This window comes from Rhodamnia argentea, chromosome 2, assembly GCF_020921035.1.
Source record: "Rhodamnia argentea isolate NSW1041297 chromosome 2, ASM2092103v1, whole genome shotgun sequence".
In the NCBI taxonomy this organism is placed as follows: domain Eukaryota; kingdom Viridiplantae; phylum Streptophyta; class Magnoliopsida; order Myrtales; family Myrtaceae; genus Rhodamnia; species Rhodamnia argentea.
The window spans coordinates 8,986,366-9,006,916 of record NC_063151.1 but is presented as its reverse complement, the minus strand read 5'-3'; the positions used below and the strand labels follow the sequence as shown (position 1 = coordinate 9,006,916).

Genomic DNA, 20,551 nt, shown 5'->3' with positions numbered 1-20,551 from the left:
ACTTGCGCTTTGAGACGTGCAAGCTTGAGTTTATGCCTGATAAAGCAAATGATTTTTGCCCCCACCCGCTTTATTACCCCGCCAGCGTAAAAAAGGTTTAAAAGAGTTGTTCAGGTGATTTGAAATACTACTTAGATATGTAATATCTTGACATTTGGTCATTAGATTTGACATTAGCACAAGTATGGAAAGAGTCGTCCGATTATTTGGGTTTCCTTCTCGATCCCTATCATTCCTCGCAACCTCTTTTCACCTATTAAGACCGTTCTGTGCCGGATAAGCTTTTGGATGGCTTTTCTTTTCTTTTCATTGATTCGGAGGGAGTGTGAAAACTTGCTAGCGTAAGAACTTTTCTTTTTTCTGGTAAAGGTTGAATAACGCGTGTGATAAGCTGATGTTTCCTATTTAACGCATTTATGAATTATTTAAAATCATAAGAATATATAAGAGACCAATGGAATGAAAAAAAAAAAAAACCAGAGCGACTAGAGCCGTTGTTTGTCAATAAATTAACTATCTAACGGTTATAGTAAAATGATCCTGTGTTGTACAACTAGAGGAGAGTGAATGAGAAATTGCTATAGAACATGTCGCATGAATGCGGTTAACGAATAGTATCGCATGGATACAAATACAGTTTTTAGTAATGTCTTAAGGATGATGTTATCCATAATATTACATATGATGACAACCTGATAATTATCTTACAATAATTGTACATTAAGGCTTCCGAGCAAGAACGAGAAATAGGCGATGCGCTCCATATTATATTTAATTAATTGGAATATTGCGAGGAAGCGATCGACAACGCATGCCATGCGGACCGACCTGGGGCCCCGGCGTGTTCGGGCTCTGTAGCGGGTCGGGCAGGCCCATCTGTGTAAAGCAAGTCGGGTTTGGTCCTTCGTGTCGGCGAGGCCGTTGATCACTACTACATCGAGAAGCCCGGTCTGTTTTTGTTTTTAACTTTGAAGGATGACCATCGGGCATCGGCCATTGATCAATGATGCCTGTTGGCCGTTGCTCACGCTCCCTTCAATAACAAAAGACGATGGGTTAGGCTGGTACAAGGCCATTTGTTTGGCCCGGCACGTGCCTCAAGCCATGTCGGGCCGGAACGACCCACTTGCTGTATCTGGGCTAGCCCGACATGGCCTTAGTTAGTGGTAACTGGGTGAGCATGCCGGGCTGGCCCGACACTCGACACCTCTACGACATGTAAAATTAGAGATCATGAAACTATCTTATTAATTCCATGAACTTTCGACCCAAAAAAAAAAAATATCCTGAAAGCCGCCTTTTTAACTCGAGAACCGAAAGCCGCCCGTTCCAATCCCGCTAACTGCGTACGAACTCTTTCGGGTCAGGATAGTCTACCCCGGCTAAAAAGGCTAGACTTAATCGGTTCATAGGGTTTGCGGGGCATTCCACCAACTTTCACGTAATTAGGTCGCCTCGTCCCAATAACTTTAGATTGTTAAAGAAGTTTGCATGTGGGTAATATTCAAAACTTAGTGATTAGCAAATCACAAGCATAATTGAAGGTATTTTTTTTAAATTTTTTTGGGAAAAAGGTCGCCCTTTTATCTTATTCGCAACTGGTCGCCGAGATCCGACCAAGATAGAAGTCGTGGTTTTTCCCCCTTTAACTATAAAACCGAAGGTCCTTTTAGGCATCTTTCCCCACACGGCAAAAGACAAAGCGAACAAGAGCACAACAAAACCAATTGAAGTTGTCGATGGGATCGAATTTGAGGAGGCGATGTAGCGACGGATGGGCGACGACGACGCACGCCCCGATCATTAAATTAAACACTGCATCGCATGTCGTGAAGGCACGTGATGGCAGAAACAAAAATGCCATCGAGAAAGATTCGAGCACAATAATAAAACATGCGGCAGAAGAAACATCAGCAATTTGAAAAAATGTACCTAAGATTTGAAAATTTGCCAAGTATTAAGTTGGGTGTGGACCCCGGCGCGCACAGACACGTGACTTCTGGGGCCACCTAGGCTTGCCACGTGATTGGGATAGATGTAGATAAGCTAAAAACCCCACCTTAGAAACGTATACGGAGTTTTATCATCATACGGCTCGAGAAATTAGAAGGTATGTCCGTGCATAGTGCATACAAGCTATTGTCAAAATAAATCTACAAAAGCATTAAATCAGATAAATTTCAGATTATGATTAACGAATATTCTTTTATTCTTCTTTTCCTTTATTAAAAAAAAAAACTTATTTGTATTCTCAAAACTCATCGTCATCGATTCGCTTTCCTATAGGATATGTGGATGCTCCATCTTCAAAAATTTAGCCTACTAATTGTCACTTAATTTTATTTTTAGAAAGATAAAATCAAAACTCGTTTGGTACCTCTAATGGTGCCATGCTTTTAAGTTTTCCAGATATGATATCTTTTATTTTTTACAATTCTTGAGTTTGTGAATAAATAAAACCGCCATCTACGATCTTGAATCAATGCATATAATATCTATTTCGGCTTTATTTATTTTTTTATAGTTTTAAAAAAAAATTTAGACGACCGTGTCCCCGACGTATCGGATTCTTTCTAATAATTATGAGACGGGAAATACTTTCCTACAACCCCGACCCTTGATTGACGGGTTAAGTAGCATACAAGTCCATTGTCAAAATAAATCTGCAAAAGCATTAAATCAGATAAATTAGATTATGATTATCTAATATTATTTTATTCTTCTTTTCCTTTATTAAAAAAAATTATTTATATTCTCAAAATTCATCGTTACCGACTGGCTTTCCGATAGGGTATGTGGTGCTCGAAGAGGCCCACTGTCACAAATAAGTAAATCAGAACGAGGCATCTTGTAGATTGATACAAAGTTAAAAAAAAAAACATTAATATGAAGTCTGATGCTTCTAAAAAAAAAAGGACTTGGACGACCATATCCACATACCTTTCTGTTCATAATGAATTATGAGACGGGCAATACTTTTCTACAACCCCGACCCTTGATTTATGGGTTAAGTACGTACAAGCTTAAGCGAAATTGAACGCGGATGATATCCATGTTTAACCAGGGCCATGGTTGGAGAGGCTTTTCTCTATGTCTGTCAAAATAATTCATATGTATTCATTTCTTAACTTTTATATGATGGGCTGCGTCAGTTTTATTTTATAAATGGTTCATAAAAATGTCGTAAATATGTCATAAATTGGCTGAGAATCATATTAGACTCAACCCGCATTCTCCGTTTATTCTCTCTCGCACTCATTCGATCTTGCACTCACTTGCTCCGAACTCTCACCTCAATTTGAATACGAGTTCTCTTAAATTGGATTAAAAAGGGAAGTATTATGGGGATATGAATTGGATCGAATACGAGTTATTAGAATTTACATTGTAATAACTTGGTCATAATCAGTTAATTGAATTTATTGGGGTACAACCATTCATGATCCATCAAAATCCAGCTCGATCCATTTATTTTACGGGCGTAGTTTTGTCCAATTCGAAAACATGGCGCTTAGGAAATTACGTGGACATTTACCTAGCACGCCCTCGTAAGAAATGGGGTTGGTTAAATACGAGTGATAATCTCGATGCACGAGGGATCATAAAGGCGAAGTGGGCTTGGCGTGGGCTTGGCGTGGAGATGTCCGTAAGATCCGACGGTGAAATTGAAAGCTTTTCCATCCAACGGTGAAAAACGCTTTATCATTCAATGATTTCACGTTCCGTGCCCTTCAATCAACGGGCGAACAAGCTTCGAGATATCCGAGGCGTACTCGTATGGTCATTCGTCGATAGCTTAGTATCGCAACTCGACTACACAGCAATACAACTAACCCACCTTTTTTTTTTTTTTTTTTTTTTCAGATTTAAGAAAATGATTTCCCAACAAAAGGGGAAAAAAAAGTAAAAATTCCACTAGCAAACACGTGCTATCGTCCCCATTAGTGGTGAGTACAAGCTTAGATATATCTCTTCAGTAGCTATGATTTTGCCAAAAGGCGGTGCACGTTTAGGTTCATCTTTCCCCAACACCATCACCGTATAAGGACAACAACACCGATAGACTAAAAGAGGACAAAACTTGCCTTATAAATCCCAGTTCTATATCTATATCAAAATAAAAGAGCACACAAACTTAGATGTAGCTCTAAATAGGAAGAAAAAAGTTGCAAAAGAGATACTAGTCGATCACAAAATCATTTTCAGATAAGTTGACTCTTGAAGCAAGTAGCAAAGGAGCCTCGGAGACATGCCAAGCGCTCGACTAACCGGAGCAAACATCCGAAACTAAGGAGCCTCGGAGATATGCCGAGCACTCGACTAACTAAAGCAAGCACCCGAAATTAGAGAAAGTGAGGAGATTCTTCCGAGGTTCTCGCACCTCGATCTTCAAAGCTCGCGAGACAAAACTCCCCACTTTTGTGGAGGATGCTCGAACTTTAACATGAAATTCCCCTGTAAAATCCCACGCCTCTAACAACACTATACATACTTAACAATGGGCGAAAATAACGGCTCATTGTGTCCAAATAAATCTTATAATATCATCTAAATGTCTCGTAGAATCAATAAGTTGTTGGCTTAGATGGATATGAGAAGTTGTTCCTTTTCTTGTGGTCGTGATTTCAAATCTTGTTCGAAAAGTTCAATGAGAAAAATTTCGAAATGAAGCGCATGAAAGTTAGCCCGAATATTACTTATTATGGAAGAAGAAATATCTCTAGCTTACGGCAATTTAAATTCCCTTTTCAAAAAGTACACCAATCAAACGAAAAATTTTCTTTTTATTTTTGCACCCACGTCTACGACCTTGTCAGTTATTTTTGTAAAAAAAAAAAAAGTTACTCCTCGATTTGTGCTAACTGAAAGTGGGTATCATGTAAATATTAAAATGCTAATCACTAATCTTTTTCTCCCTCCACGTGCGATCCCACGAACGTGGATCTACAGTCACGTGGATGAAGGACCTGTATTTCTAGTGGGAAAGACTAAGGTAAAGGCACTTTAGTAACGATGCATTTTAGTTTGCGCGCCCTTAGATCCGATCTTGGAGCTGGGCGGGCCCACCCTGTGTCCAACCCGGCCCGCACTACTATGGCATGAACACATTTTGAGTAGGAAAGCCCGGCCCGGTCTCAAGTGCGCAAAATATTTATGAAGGCGGGTTTGGCCAAAATATTAGGGCGGGTCGGCTCGAGCCCTCCTTATGACCACCGATGCATGCCATAGAGTCTGCTCGGATCGACCACTAATATTACTTTAACAAATTTCTTCAATTTGGAAGCTGTTAAGTTGCATTTAGTCATTCGGATTTCTTGTCTAGATAGGATGAGATAAGAAATTCGAGAATTTTGTCATATCCTATCTACTGTTTGATGAATTACATATTTAAAGTCGGATAAGTAGAGATAAGGTGCGGCTAAGATCGACTTTATTTCACTGAAATATGAGGATGCTTTAAAAATCATTCAATGATGAGTTTTGATGAGTAAGTTATTATTGAGCAAAAGTTTGTGCCATCTAAATTCAAGCGCAACATCGACGAAGTAGGCCTTGTAGAATTAGGGGTGTTGATTTAGAGTCAAATTTGTTGAGAATGACACGTTGGCCTTGCTCATTGTGTTGTTGAGCGAGTAAACAAGTGCCAAACAATCTAATTATTCAACATTTTTCTATGAGTTAAAGATGCATTCATGCAATTTGGCCAAGAGAACAGCCTTGAAAGTCAATGATAACCTCGAATTCTTCATAACATGTCGAGACCCTCTTTTTCGGGACGTTGAAAATGTTCAAACGATTAAAAAACGAGGGACGCAATCTCATGTCATGCAAAACAATCGAATAAGAAACAAGGTCGGGGAAATACCCGGCTTTTGCAGTCGGAGACCCTAATCTAGCGCCATCGAAGAGGTGGCCCAAGGCGGCGGAGAGGCAACCTAATGTGGAAGAGAGGCGGTGGTTATAGGAAAAACTTAGTTACTCTTCGTATCTACTCTATTGAGAAATCCTATCCCGATCCATCCCATCTCCTCCCTTATGATATTTTCATCTTGGCTATATCCATTGTATCCTATCTTAGACAGCTACCAAACATAGGATGAGAAAAAAATATATTTTATCCCGACTTATATCTTGACGACTAAACACAATCTTAAAGTATTTCCAATAGTTCAGAATCGCATATGCCCTTTGGTGAAGGAAATTCATGTCCGGATTGATTAATAATTTTCACGTGATATAAATGATTCTACAGCATTAAATGAACCACCGAGAAGTTATTTCTTTCATTGACAGGAGCTCGGTTTACTTCCGTCAACCTTATCAGGACAGGAGTTCTGCCATTTTCTTACCCCAAAGAGAACGGAACCACATTAGGTACAAAGGACATTTATGGAAAATTGTCCAGCATATAACGATTTTGGCAGCTTGATTAATTTTCTTATAGCGCCGGCCAGTAGTGCACAGCGTTTTATCTCGATGTCGTACGGTGTTTCAGTCTAAATCTCGACCGTTGATTTAGAGATCCACATCTCACGAAGGAATTTCCTAAAGTACCCTTTTTTGGATAGAGCGCGCAATTTTTACTTTCCAATATTAAGATATTTTGAGGTCAAAAAAGATATTTTTGTGTTTGAATTTTCATTGCAAAAAAGATGCCGTGAAATTCGACAAAATATATGTAACGTTTGTTTATACGATGAAACACGATAATGCTCCACCAATAAGAGAAAATTAAAAGAGGGAAAAAAAAAAAAAAAAAAGCCCCGCACAACAAACCGTCCACTCGCCCGTGACTCAGTCCGGGAAAAGAAGGAAAACCCAACTCACTCAGCTGACTCGCTCCCACTGAAACTGAACAGTCAAACCCCACTATAAATCCCAAATAACGCCTGCTCTCTCTCTCTCTCTCTCTCTCTCTGCCACTATCTCTCCAAACTCATCAATTTCTTTCTCTATCTCGATCTCGGTCCTCTCTTTCCCTCTCTAGGAAACAACATGGACTCGGTGGCTCTGTGGTGCACCGGGGCCCTCATCGCCGGCGGCATCTACTGGTTCGTGTGCGTGATGGGGCCCGGCGGAGCAGAAGGGGAAGCGGGCCACGGACATCTCCGGCGGCTCCATCTCCGCCGACAAGGTCCAGGACAACTACGACAGCTACTGGTCCTTCTTCCGCCGCCCCAAGGAGATCGAGACCAAGGAGAAGGTCCCCGACTTCGTCGACACCTTCTACAACCTCGTCACCGACATCTACGAGTGGGGCTGGGGTCAGTCCTTCCACTTCTCCCCCTCCCTCCCCGGCCGATCCGACGCCGACGCCACCCGCCTCCACGAGGAGATGGCCGTCGACCTCATCCGCGCCTCCCCCGGCGACCGCATCCTCGACGTCGGCTGCGGCATCGGCGGCCCCATGCGCGCCATCGCCGCCCACTCCCGTGCCCGCGTCGTCGGCATCACCATCAACGAGTACCAGGTCGACCGCGCCCGCGCCCACAACAAGAAGGTCGGCCTCGACGCCCTCTGCGAGGTCGTCTGCGGCAACTTCCTCCAGATGCCCTTCCCCGACGCCTCTTTCGACGGCGCCTACTCCATCGAGGCCACCTGCCACGCCCCCCGCCTCGACGACGTCTACGCCGAGGTCCTCCGCGTCCTCAAGCCCGGCGCCCTCTACGTCTCCTACGAGTGGGTCACCACCGACAAGTACCGCGGCGACGACCTCAACCACGTCGACATCATCCAGGGGATCGAGCGTGGCGACGCCCTGCCGGGGCTCCGCAGCCACGCCGACATCGCCGCCACGGCGAGGCGGGTCGGGTTCGAGGTGCTGGAGGAGCGGGACCTGGCGGCGCCCCCGGCCGGTCCCTGGTGGAAGAGGCTGAAGATGGGCCGGATCGCCTACTGGAGGAACCACATGCTGATCAAGATCTCGGCGGCGCTCGGGGTCGCGCCCAAGGGGACGGTGGACGTCCACGACATGCTGTTCAAGACGGCGGACTACTTGACCCGCGGCGGCGACACCGGGATCTTCTCCCCTATGCACATGATCCTCTGCAGAAAGCCCAAGGGACTCGCCCCCAGCCGATTCTTCTGCTTGAAGGGGAAATCCGCGGCCATGGTAACGACACCCCAATTTCAATGTTCCCATTTCGTTGTTCTTTGTCTTTCCCCCCGTTTGTCGTTGCTGAACTGAGTTATGATGATGACTGGAGATTATTCACTGGGAGAAGAAAAACAAAGCATTTTTATATTTTGGGTTTCCTTTCTTTTCTTCCTTTTGCTTCGATCTTGGGGTTAATAGTTTCTTCTTTGTACCCTTTGGGTTTCGCAATTTGAATACCGGTTCTAAGTCCCATGGCTGGATCGCAAGCGTTGCTTACTGCGTGCGTAGTGCTAAGGTTCCTGCTTGTTCTGTGCTCGGGATGAAATCTTGAATCTGGGCATCTTATCGATGATGCGATCATGCTGAAAACTGTGAAGGACTCGAGTCGAGCGTGTCGAGAGAAAAGCTATGGAAAGAGATTCCCTCCAACTGGCGACAAAGATTTCTCCTTTTTCTTTCCTGGGGTTGAATTATAATATCAGCCGGATTCATCGCCCCACAATCTGTTGCCTGATTCTTTCTTTATATTTTTCTCCGTTTTTCGTGCCTCTGTTGAATCGAGGAGGAGCGAACGCGTACGTGGGTGAGCTTGCACGCGAAAGCAGGGGAAACTTCCTCTAGAGAGAGAGAGAGAGAGAGAGTGTGGTGGGGCACAGGGACAGAACACGAGGCGCACAGGGAGGGGAGAGGGATAAGCTGAAGCTGCCAGGTGGCTTGCACCGTGTCTTCTTCCTCTAGAGAGAGAGAGAGAGAGGTGGTGGGGGACCGGGACAGAGCACGAGGCGCACATGGAGGGGAGAGGGACATAAGCTGAAACCGCTAGGTGGCTTGAACTGTGTCTTCTTCCTCTGTCCGGCTTCCTCCTCCTCCTCCCTCCCTCTCCTCTCTCTCTCTCTCTCTCTCTCTCTCTGTTTATTTTCCTTTTTGGAGCCTTGTGAATTTCTGTCGCGATCGCTCTTCTTTGAATAGTTTCCCATATATTTACATTTTTAATTTTCCAAATTCGAATTTTAATGAGCTGGTGCGGTGAGTGGGGGCGTGAATCTGGAGGCCACGTGGGGTCCCCACCCCCCCTTCTTGTTGCTTTGGATCTGTCAAACTTTCGGTTCTGCTTTTGTCCTTTTCGCTCGTTGTTTATGTCCTAACATCAACAGGGGATTTTTCTTATGATAAAAGTAGATCTCATCTTCATCTGCTTGGATCTGAATGGGAATTAATCCCAAATACAAATGTGGGGGTTTTGAGTAAATTTCGCAACTTTAGGTGGGATATGTTGGTGTCTATCTTCGCATTAAAGCCGACGTCGTCAATAACACGTGACGACATCTTGGAAAAGCTGAGCTGCCAACGTGGCAGAGCAACCATGCCTGAATGCAAATTGTCCCAAAAGTATACACCAGGTGCCAGGTGGGTTTTCGTCCGCCAGCACAATTGAGTTTAGGAATGGAACTCTCAGCTCTCTTGCCCTTCAATGTCTATCGCTTTCTTCTGAGGAGGAAGCCGAGGAACCAGACCCAGTACATCCTTTGACGACACCGATCGAGTACCGAGCAGCTGTGTATAATTTGTTGAATGCTAAGCAAAGAAAGACAAGAAGAGATTAGTGTATTCAATGACTTTGAGCCTAATAACTTCTTAGACATCTTTCGACCCAAAAAAAACTTACATCTTTCGAGTGAAGCCAGCACAGAAGCGTTAGCAAGAACGGCTCTCCGCCGGTCGAAGCGGACCTTTGATCCAAGAAAACCCAAGTGGAATCTGAATAAACATCCCTACATGTGGGGAAGACGGGGAACTATAATTGCTGCTTCTTCAAATGCCTCTCTGATGCTTCAACATCAGCTCACGGGGCTCACAGTTCCGAAAGATGGGCACTGGTTAGTATCCGACCAAGTAGCCAGAAGGACTTTCGAAAAATGGTCTCGAACTAGACCCACCCTAAATGGGATTTCATGAGTAACGTCTACCGGCCGGCCTCTGTGACTAGGTTGGTAACTGCTAACTAGAGTGGTACTGTGGAAGAGGACCTCAGCCAAAACCCTTCAATCGGGGTAAAAGCAATTTCACTTCACCTGCGTCCTTTGGCGACTCCCAAATACGGAAATGCATGACACATCGGCTGCGGACATCTTCCAAGCTGAGCAGTGACATGGATTCATCTACATCATGCTCGGTCAAAATAAAAAGTTCTTGAGGCAAATAGTTTTCCCACAGGATCACGATATGCCGGTGCTGATGGAGGGCCCGGCTATCACAAGGCTGTCTCCCAGGTTCATAGCCATTGGTGCGGTCAGGAGCCTTGCAAGAAACTATACTAACTCAACTATGAAGGAGGTTACAATTTGACCCTCAAACCGCATGAGAGCCAAGCTTGCAGAAATGGCGAAAGTTTTGGTAGAGAAAACTAATAAAAGGAGATTCTCAATTACCAATGTGTTCAAGCAAATGAACTATAGTCTGAATTGCGAGCTACATTATGGAGACAGCTCCATCATATGAACCACAAACAATGGCACGTTTATATGGCTCCGCTGCAAATCTACTCACAACTGCATGCAGGTGTGCCGAACTAAGACGTATCTCAAACATTATGCTATGCTGCACCACCACAGTACCGGCAGAAATGTCGTATATCTTGGGTGGATCATTATCCAAAGAGATCTAACATCCAAATTTTATCCCAAATGCGTCAAAACTTATGTGGCACGTTACTGTCTACAGTACTATGCTGATTGCAATTAGAGTCGAAAGGAGTTTACAGACCAAAGAAACTAAAATATCGACATCTTAATAATCCAAAGGGCGAGGGGAAAAAAAATGCGTGCATTCCCTGGCTTCATTTTACAGAGGTCTTATAATGGAATAACTTGGTTACAAACCAAAGAGGAGGAAGATGAAATTCAACAAAGACAGGCACATATCACATATGCCAAGCATCACAAGGTAGAAGATCGCACTTGATTGGGAGATGTGCTTCAACTAGTACTCTATTTTTCTGCAGTTTGAGTAATTCATCCTAAGGTGCATATTCAAGCAGAATCGATATCCTGAGAATGCCGGAGCGCATTAGCTCCATATATATCCATCAATTTATCTGTATAAAAATGAAGGCTTTCAAGCAATCATAAATCATTGACCCAAAAAAAAAAAAAAAAAAAAACAATCACAAATCATCTAAGAACGAGGTACTAAATCATAAAGTTGTTCTGGAAGTGCCAGTGGTTGCTGGCAGCCGCTAAAATAAAACCTCGTCGCGTTTCCATAAATCATGGCCAGCTAGGCAATACTATCTATTTCATATGAGGAAGCAACAAGGCAACCAGCCACTAGAGGACTGAAAATTCTAATAGGGGGCTCAAATTGTCAATATTATATCTTCAGTTTTTTAGCTTAATAGCAAAAAATGGGACCTAGAGGGGGAAGGAGCCAACACCAGCCCCTACTTCACCAGCCCCAATCAAGAAAAAGCATTTGGATATCAGGAACAAAAGCAAATTGAAGTAGGTTACTGCTTAATTTGGTTCGAGTTAGCACATTCAGAACAGATAGCAGTTTGCCAGTGACCGGAGAAAAATAGAGCTATGGCATGAGAATGCGTTGACATGAACAGATTTTACGAGAATAAAGGTTCATGATGAAAGTCATGACGATATTTTTGACTCTTCGATCACTAGATGTTACACTACATACGACAGATACACAGTTCTTCAATCAAAATATTGACTTAATACAAACAAAGGGAAATCACAATGGTGTCAAGTTTGGAATCTACAATACTCATGATTTTCTGGACCTGAACAGAGGAGATGCTCCATACGAGGACTTTTCCTCCTTAAATCAAGTAGAAAAGGAAATTCCAGAAGAAAAGAGTTCACCAATAAATATATTTCATACCAGAATTTGCTTTTGAGATACAAACAAGGCAACAAAGCATACTTCCACATTGAAGAAATAACAGCAAAACCTACAGTACGAAGATGACAATGTATTGTTGCCCCGAAGAAATATCAAATGCTAATCTTATGCATTTCAAGATGATGAAAAAACAAAAAAGATTGTTTGGAAACTAATGCTAGGATATTACGCAACTTACTTGACCTGCATATGCAGATGAGCACAAACCTACAAAGGTCGAGTAACAAATCCCCTATCCACCATTTTCTCCACTAACTCCTCATGCTTCTTCAGCTGCCCTGCCTTCCTGAGCTGCTCTAGAACCATCTGATAGACAGGCAAACCTGGTTTCAAGCACTTAGCTTCAATCATTTCTAGAAAGTACTTGTAGGCATTGTTCCAATGCCCCATCCCACAGTACATCAAGATCAAAATCCGGTATGTGTTCACATTGGGCTCGACGTTGTTCTCGTCCATTTCCTTCTTCAACTTGATAACCATGTCAGTTGACTTTGAGTCGGCAAACATCCGCATCAGTATATTGTACGTCACTGTATTAGGCATACATTTCAAGTCTTTCATCCTAGCATACAACCTGTGAGCCCCGTTTACATCTCTCAATTTCGCAATGCATCTAAATATCGGATTGAAAGTGGATGCATTGGGGCTGCAGCCTTTCTTAACCATCGAATTAAGCACCTTCATGGCTTCCTCGTGACTTTCATCTTTACAATGAGTTTCGATGAGAAAATTGTATGTAATTGTATCCGCCGGACACCCGAGCCTCTTCATCTGATTATACACCTGCAGAACCTTCTCGGTCCTGCTGGCTTTCACGTGAACTCGCATCAAATTGTTAAAGGTTATCGAATTCGGTTTGCACCCAACATCAATCATCTCTGCAAAAACATCATGGGCACGCGTAATTTGCCCGCACCTACACAGCGCATCAATCACAATGCTATAAGTATACACATTGGGCTTTATCCCAGCCAGTTTCATGTCCCCAAACACCCTCTCCGCCTCAGAGATATTACCGGCTCGGCACCACCCGTGAATCAAGCTAGTGTACACAACCACATCAGGCTCAAATCTATCCTTCAGACCGTCAAAAAAAGATTGAGCTTCGACCGCCCTCCTCTTCTTACTTAACATATTGATAACAATCGAGAAGGCGACCTTATCAGGCTGGCAATCATACTCCTCCATACGATTAAAGGCGTGGACAGCCTCGGCAGCCAATCCCGCCCTAACATAACGACGAATTAAAATCGCGAAAGTCTCAATCTTAATCACAATACCTCGTGACTTCATGGTGTCGATCAGGTGCCACGCCACGTCGAACTGCCGGACCTTTCCGGCGAGGTCGATCATCTCGTTGTAAGGAGCAGGGGATGCAAGCTCCGCCTGCGACGCGGCCCAGTTGAAGAAAGCGAGCGCTTGGAGGAAGGGGATGCCGTGGCGGAGGTCCCCGCATTTCTCGACCACGCGGCGGACGACGGAGGAGGAGAGGGAGCGGGCGGGAGAGACTCGGGAGAAATCGAGGGAGAGAGCGGGGATGGTGAGGCGAGGGTCCGGCGGGGCGAGGCCAGGGCTGGGGTTTCTGCGGTGGTGGTCTTTGATCAGGGCGTGGATCTTGTCGGCGACCAGGGTTTCTTCAGGGGAAAGAGAAGGAGAGGGGGCGAGCACGGGAGGCTCGCGACTTCCATGCCCTTCTTCTTCTCCTTCATCTTGTTCTTGAAGGTGAGCGGTGGAGTAAGAGAGAGAAGTGCTAGAGAGAGGCGAGAGGCGAAAGAGAGCGAGGCGGAGGCGTGGGCTTCGCTTGAGCAGAGCCATCGTCAATGGCGGCTTCTGAAGAAGCTCGCTGTTGTCGGAGGTTGCAGTGGCGGTCGCGAAGACGAGCTTGAGCAAATGCTTACCTACTGGAAACGACGACGTTCATCACGTATCTAATCTCTGTAATTCGCTGGTGATTAGTAATTAGTGTATTGATTGGGAATTAGGATGCTAACCCAAAGGGCATGAACTTTGAATATCAACAAAGAAAAAGGATAAATATCGATATATTTCTTTCGACTGTTCTTTGAAAATTTTGAAAATGGAAGATATTTAAACAAATCATGAAGGAAAAACTTAAATAAGCATTCATATTGGGAATTATACAACATGAAATGCTATGGGCTTTCAATGTTAAAAGTCAAATTTCAAATGTTTTGTAAAATAGAGGTAAAAAGTAAAAAGTAAAAAGTGATGTCTAAAATCGTAGGCAACAAATTTCCCTATGTGAAAAAAGTTTCAATAATTTTTTTAGGGCTAATACTATGAAAAATCCCAAACTGGTATATTTGTGATAAATTTACTCCAAACTGTTTTGTTGACTACTAAAAATCTAAACTGCTACACCTATGACAAATTTATCTTAAACTATTTTTTGATCACTAAAAACCTAAATCGGTAAATCTAAAACAAATATACTCCAAATTGACTCACTAGTGACAAATTTATCCTATGTTAGTTTTTGTTAAATATTATCATCAAATTGCTAAATTAAACGATGGGTGTATTATCCTTTGTTTGCCACATGTGTATCAATTTGAGATTTTTAGTGGTATTAATTCAATTTAACATAAACTAACGTAGGGTAAATTTGTTACAAACGTACTAGTTTAAGAAAAATTTATCACGGGGATATCAGTTTAGGATTTTTGTTTTTTTTAAAAAATAGTTTGGGATAAATTTATCATAAGTATACCGTTTTGGGGTTTTACGTGATCAAAAAAATAAATTAGATAAATTTATCACATGTGTATCAATTTGAAATATTTTGTAATATCAACCCTTTTTTTAAATGGACTACACCATCAAATAATTCAAATAAAAAAATGGTGGCCTTGTTTCACAATAAAGGATTTTGAAAACGCTTTCCTAAAAGTAATTATTTGTATTACTTAGAGTAAAATAAACGAATGAAAATAAATTTATTGTCTGTGGAAGTTTTATTGATAATAAAATATTTGTTATCGAGTAATTATTGCAAGTGATATAATCGGTCATTTTAGGAGAATATATTTCAAATCGTTTATTTTTTGCAAAAATAATAGAGTACAAAAATGAATAAACGAAGAATCTTTTCAAAGTCTACGAAAATATTTAAACATCACTTATTATTTCTACTGATAAATATTTCACGGGTGGAAGGCATCCGGGGCACTATTCGACCAGATCGAGGTTAGGATCGATCAACAGGCCCGTTAAATGGTCTGATATAGGCCCAAGCCCAATTGGCATGTCCCATCCCCAATCCCAATCTCACATCCGCAATTCAGCTTGTCAACAACAAACCGATCTGACACGCGGAGCGATGAACGCGAAGCTCCAGAAATGGCGGAGTTTCTCGATCCTTTGGAGCACTGCGAAGCCAAACGACGCCGTCCCCGTCTCCGTCTCCCGCGCCCTACACAACGGGCCGGACACCGTCGAAGAGCTCCTGGACAGGCACGTTGCGAAGGAGGAGAAGAAGTCCCTGGACGACGACGAGGAGGAGCTCCTCGCGCGGCGGCGGCGGCTCACCAGCACGCGGCGGGAGGCGCTGGGCCTGTACCGGGACATCCTCCGGGCGACGCGGTTCTTCCCGTGGACCGACCCGCGCGGCGTGCCGTGGCGGGATGTGCTGAGGGAGAACGCGCGGAGGGAGTTCGAGGAGGCGCGGTTCGAGCGGGACCCGGAGGTCGTGACGCGGCTGCTGATCGGAGGGAGGGACGCCGTGGAGGCGGCTCTGGAGAAGCTCGCCGAGAAGCACCGGCAGCAGATCGAGAAGGATCGCGGAGATGGGCGGTGATTGAGCCGATCGAATGATGAACGAATCGTGACGCCTTTCTCTTTTTCTTTATCCTTTTTGTTGCCTTTTCTCCACCTAATTGTATAACGAGAGTGATGAATCTTGATGAACTTCTGCGCGCGTCTCTCTACTTGAACGGCTTGACCTCGTGATCTGGTCAGAAAAATTGAGCTGGTTCGGGGAAAAATCACGGGACACGACACGAGCGGATTAAGAAAGAGACTGAAGCTAAGGTGTTCGTAAAAATTACTGCATAAAGCTCCTGAATTAGATTCCATGCGGTTCACACATTGGATGGTCCGCATTGCATTGTTTGTTCTTCGTCGCTTAAGGGCCATCATGTTGCCATTCAAAAATACAATATGGACCTGGTAGAGGTACACTTTATCATGGGATTAGCAATAAAAAGTACAAAATAAAAAATAATCGGAAAACCTCTCGAAAGACCAAATTGTCCGATCCCCATCCACGATCGATGGAATGGATCTTAGCATGTCGGTAGTAACATGCCCAATATTAGACATCTTTTTACGATCTATTAGATAGCCCGGATTAACCTACGATGATTTCAAAAGTTTGAATCATATAAAAGGTCCATAAATAAACTTGTCGATGAGTATGTGCTACTTCTTTTAGTAAGATCTCGCGTCACAACCTACTAGCATTGCACGGGTTCATGTGGAATGCGGGGTTGTCGATGTTCACTTGAACACGAGGTATGGAGCCTTCATCAGTGAACATATTGATCGATGTTGGGCAATCCCATCTCAGAGAATGGCAACTTACAAAACCACCGTGAGGCTCCAAAGTTATCTGTTATGTTTTTATCGGATTTCTTCGATTTTAATTTATTGTTCTAGAAAGATAATATTATGTTACGCAATTTAGGTTTTATTTATTTTATGAGAATGATTAAAAAATATTTTTGTACATATAATCATTTATACGCTTATAAAAATGAATAGATAATAAATTTCATCGTTCAAGAAAGTGTATAAATATAAAATATTATTAATAATTAAATCATTTTTTATTGATCGATTATTTTTAGCGATATAAATAATCATTTTTAAAAAATTGAGCCAAAAAAGGAAAAGTCCGTCCATGCTCAGAGGGTAAAGGAGTTTTTCCATATTTTTTTTAAAATAATATTTACAAAAGAATATTTTTTTAAAATAAATATTAACGGAAATGGCCGCTCATTTTGGCTCAAATAAGCGGCAGCCCAACTGCCGAGCATAGGTTTGCTCGGAGCTCAGCAAATAAGGGCTTGAAATGACTATAAAATTGCTCAAAAAGGGCTGCCGATTTTTTTTTTTTTTTTTATAAATTTCGTTTTTGAGTCTTTTAATTATTTATATTTTTAATATTTTCATATTTTTTAACTGTTTATATTTTTTTTATTTATATTTTTTTTGCAGCTTATCTTTATAACATAATTAGTATTAATTAATACAAAAATTATTAAGATTTATAATTCATAAATAATGTTGTAATTATGTAATTAATTGAAAATATCACATAAGGATCCTCAATACCAAACGAAAAAAAACCTAGCCGCAGAAAAATAGAGCCCAAAATTTTTTGGGCGTTGCCCCCGAACCCCCACGCCGATTTGTTCGCACCGCAAAGGAGATTGGTGGTGGGCGAGGGCTTCTCCCCCCCCTTCCCTTCCCGCCCCAAATTTTTATTTTTTCCTCCTTTTTTGGCCCGCACAAAAATATGTCGGCGGGTCATAAACTGGACCGGGAATGCAAAAATAAGACTTATATTAACAATATAAAATTAATAAGTATTCATAATATAAAATTGTAAATATTCATATAAATAATGTGTATTATGCAATTCGGCCTCTAAAAGATTGAAAGAGGAGGAAAGAAGGGAAGGAGGGTTCATTTAATATCGAGAAGTAACATCGAAGGGAAATCAAGTCCTAAATTTTATCAAGTCGATACAATCCTTGTAGTCGAAACACCGTTGACCAGTGAATTAATTTTTGCGGGAAGGATTCACGGGACTCTTTACTATCAATGCGGTTGATGAGGCCACGTGCGTCACTTGGGTCAAGGCGAGACGCCCCCGTTCTCCATCATCTAGTTACGACGGACCTTGTGTGAAGAGACTTCATGACCGTCGACATCTTAGTGAGGGCCGCGGTGACGGGCTCTTCAATCTCCCAACCTTTGATTGTGAGTGGTGCGGAATAATTACTGCCCAAATCGATGTTTCTAATAGCGTGGATGGGACACTAAACGCGGAGCTTTGTGATAAGAAAAAAAAAGAATGCTTTATTTTTCCGAGCGAACTTTCCTTTTAAAAATTTCAAATAAGGGCTTTAAATAAGTGAGTATTATTTTAAATAAGGGCACAATATGTGCTCACTATTTCAAAGAAGGTCATGACCAAAGGTGTATTCGTTCCTCGCATTTCTTTTTCTTTTTTTTTTTTGTCCCGACCTTGTCAATTTTGCATTTTTTCCCTTCGATGTTACTTCGATATTAAATGAACCCTCCTTCCCTTCTTTCCTCCTCTTTCAATCTTTTAATATTTTAAAATTGCATAAAATAAAAATTATTTATATGAATAATTTACCAATTTTATAAAATGTGAAATACTTTCAATTAATTTCATATATTGTTAATATAAGTCTTGAATTTTATGTACCCGGTCCGGTTTATGACCCGACCACATATTTTTGTGCGGGCCAAAAATGGAGGAAAAATTGAAACATTATGACTACTTCGTGGGTTAATTGAAAAAAAAATTTTGGGCTCTATTTTTTATGTTACGGCTAGGGTTTCTTTTCGTTTGGTATTGAGGATTTTCCTTATGTGAATATTTTCAATTAATTACATAATTACAACATTATTTATGAATTATAAATCTTAATAATTTTTTGAAATAATTAAGCTAATTATGTTATAAAGATCAAAAAAAAATATAAATAAAATAAATATAAACATGTTAAAAATAGAAAATATTATAAATATAAATAATAAAACACTAAAAAAATTTATAAAAAAAAAAAAAAACCCACTGCCGACAAGTGGGCGCTGGCAGTTGGTGCCGAGCAGAAAAGTCCGCCCAACTGCTCAAGAGGGATAAAGTTAATATTTATTTTTAAAAATATTTTGTAAATATTATTTTTAAAAAAATTAAATTGAAAAAAAACCCTAAAGGAGCCCTAGCTCCCCTTCCCTTCCCATTCGCAATTTCTCCCGTTCACGAAGCCCATCAAGAGCGACGAGCAGCGATGAACGCCAACCTCCAGATACGGCGAAGCACCTCGATCCTCTGGCACACAGCGGTGCGGCGGAACGCCGCCTCCTCCATCTCCCGCGCCCTACACTACGAGTACGACAAGCCCTGGGACGACGCCGACGACGGGGAGCGACTTCCCGCCAGAAGGCCGGAGCCGAAGAGCCTCTACAGGTCCATCCTCCGCATGACCCGGTTCTTCCAGTGGCCCGATCCGCACGGCGTCCCCATGAGGGACGTGCTGAGGGGGAAGGCACGGAGGGAGTTCGAGGCGGCGCGGCTCGAGAAGGACCCCGAGGTCGTGGGCCGGCTGCTGGACGGCGCCGGCGAGGCGGTGCACGCTGCGCTGGAGGAGGTTGCCAAGGGGCAGAGGGAGAAGATCGGGAAGAAGCTCGAGGCGGAGAAGAAGCAGGCCGAGCAGCAGATGGAGAAGCATGGTGCAGGTGGACAGTGATCGCGTGGGTTGCTAGTCGGATGATGATTGCTGTGCAGTAATGAAGCAGTCAAGTTTTTCTTTTTCTTTTCCTTTCCTTTCCTTTCCTTTTACCCTTTAGCCGACACATGAACAAGGTGATCAAATACCGTGCTGTCTTTCTACTTGAACGACATGATCTTGTGATGTGGCCGGAGAACCTGTTCGGGGAAAATCGTGCGGCGAAAGACCGGAGAAATAGGGTGCAGCTCATATGTTTGTGGAATTTACTGAATGAGCTTCTGAATTAGATTGCCAGAGCTTCCGACTTGGGACGTGGTAAATACCTCCTTCGTCACCATCACTATTAAGTAGCAAGCGATCTTCGTAACCCAATGTCAAGTTTTTCCTTTTTTGTTCGTTTCCCTTCCTTTCTTTTCTTTTACCCTTTAGCCGAAACACGAAGAAGGTGATCAGATACCGTGTTGTCTTTCTACTTGACCGATATGATCTTGTGATGTGGTCGGAGAACCTGATCGGGGAAAAATCGTGTGGCGATAGACGAGAGAAAGAGGATGCAGCTCATGTGTTTGTGGAATTTACTGAATGAGCTTCTGAATTAGATTTCGAGCGCTTCCGACTTGGGACGCAGTAAATACCTCCTTCGTCACTATCACTGTCAAGCGGCAAACGATCTTCGTACCCAATGTCCGGTAAAATGAATTATGCACTCTTTTAACATTTTTGCAATGGTTAGCATCTTGACTAAAACTAGGTCTAATCTTCCGATGAATTGGTGGTATGTCATCGATGGGAGGATGTCATGATGCGTATAAAATCGAACTTTGTAAATTTTAACTAGTATTTCGAAGGCACCATAGACATCATCCATCTTATTATATTCATAGGTGTTTTTGTCATGACTGGCTTCTTCGGTATGCATCTGTCAGTCAACCTGTCATCTAAGGGTGAAAAATGGTGAAAAATAAAGCTAAGATGATCCTATGTCATTTATGTCGGGAAAACTGTCTAAAAAAGAATCCTAGACCTA

At 42.5% G+C, this 20,551-nt stretch overlaps 3 protein-coding genes across 8 annotated transcripts; 2 read left to right on the top strand and 1 right to left on the bottom strand.

Moving 5' to 3' along the window:
* Positions 1 to 6,796: 6,796 nt before the first annotated feature.
* Positions 6,797 to 8,341, top strand: LOC115738682 (24-methylenesterol C-methyltransferase 2). Its single transcript, XM_048274676.1, is given in 4 exon segments — positions 6,797 to 6,896; positions 6,927 to 7,068; positions 7,070 to 8,062; positions 8,064 to 8,341. Coding segments are annotated over 3 exon segments (1,095 nt in total). The 5' UTR covers positions 6,797 to 6,896; positions 6,927 to 6,996; the 3' UTR covers positions 8,094 to 8,341.
* A 2,562-nt stretch (positions 8,342 to 10,903) lies between these two features.
* LOC115738713 (pentatricopeptide repeat-containing protein At1g20300, mitochondrial) lies at positions 10,904 to 13,930 on the bottom strand. Of its 6 annotated transcripts, none has more exons than XR_004015144.2 (3): positions 12,192 to 13,930; positions 11,993 to 12,062; positions 10,904 to 11,192 (listed from the first exon to the last, which is right to left on the bottom strand). XR_004015144.2 is itself a non-coding variant. In XM_030671424.2 (2 exons), the coding sequence occupies exon 1, from the start codon at positions 13,826 to 13,828 to the stop codon at positions 12,221 to 12,223; it is 1,608 nt and encodes a 535-aa protein (XP_030527284.2). In that variant the 5' UTR covers positions 13,829 to 13,930; the 3' UTR covers positions 10,904 to 11,192; positions 12,192 to 12,220. The 6 variants fall into 6 exon arrangements, 2 of the variants coding, with proteins under 2 accessions (XP_030527284.2, XP_030527283.2); XR_004015143.2 differs by having other exon boundaries at positions 10,904 to 11,145; XR_007197584.1 differs by having other exon boundaries at positions 11,993 to 13,930.
* Positions 13,931 to 15,301: 1,371 nt separating this feature from the next.
* LOC115738674 lies at positions 15,302 to 16,144 on the top strand. Its single transcript, XM_048274453.1, has one exon. The coding sequence runs from the start codon at positions 15,354 to 15,356 to the stop codon at positions 15,828 to 15,830; it is 477 nt and encodes a 158-aa protein (XP_048130410.1). The 5' UTR covers positions 15,302 to 15,353; the 3' UTR covers positions 15,831 to 16,144.
* The last annotated feature ends 4,407 nt before the right edge of the window (positions 16,145 to 20,551 follow it).

Excerpts from the sequence above, each read along its gene's own strand:
- LOC115738713 (XM_030671424.2), bottom strand. The coding sequence starts at position 13,828 with ATGGCTCTGCTCAAGCGAAGCCCACGCCTCCGCCTCGCTCTCTTTCGC.
- LOC115738674 (XM_048274453.1), top strand. The coding sequence starts at position 15,354 with ATGAACGCGAAGCTCCAGAAATGGCGGAGTTTCTCGATCCTTTGGAGC.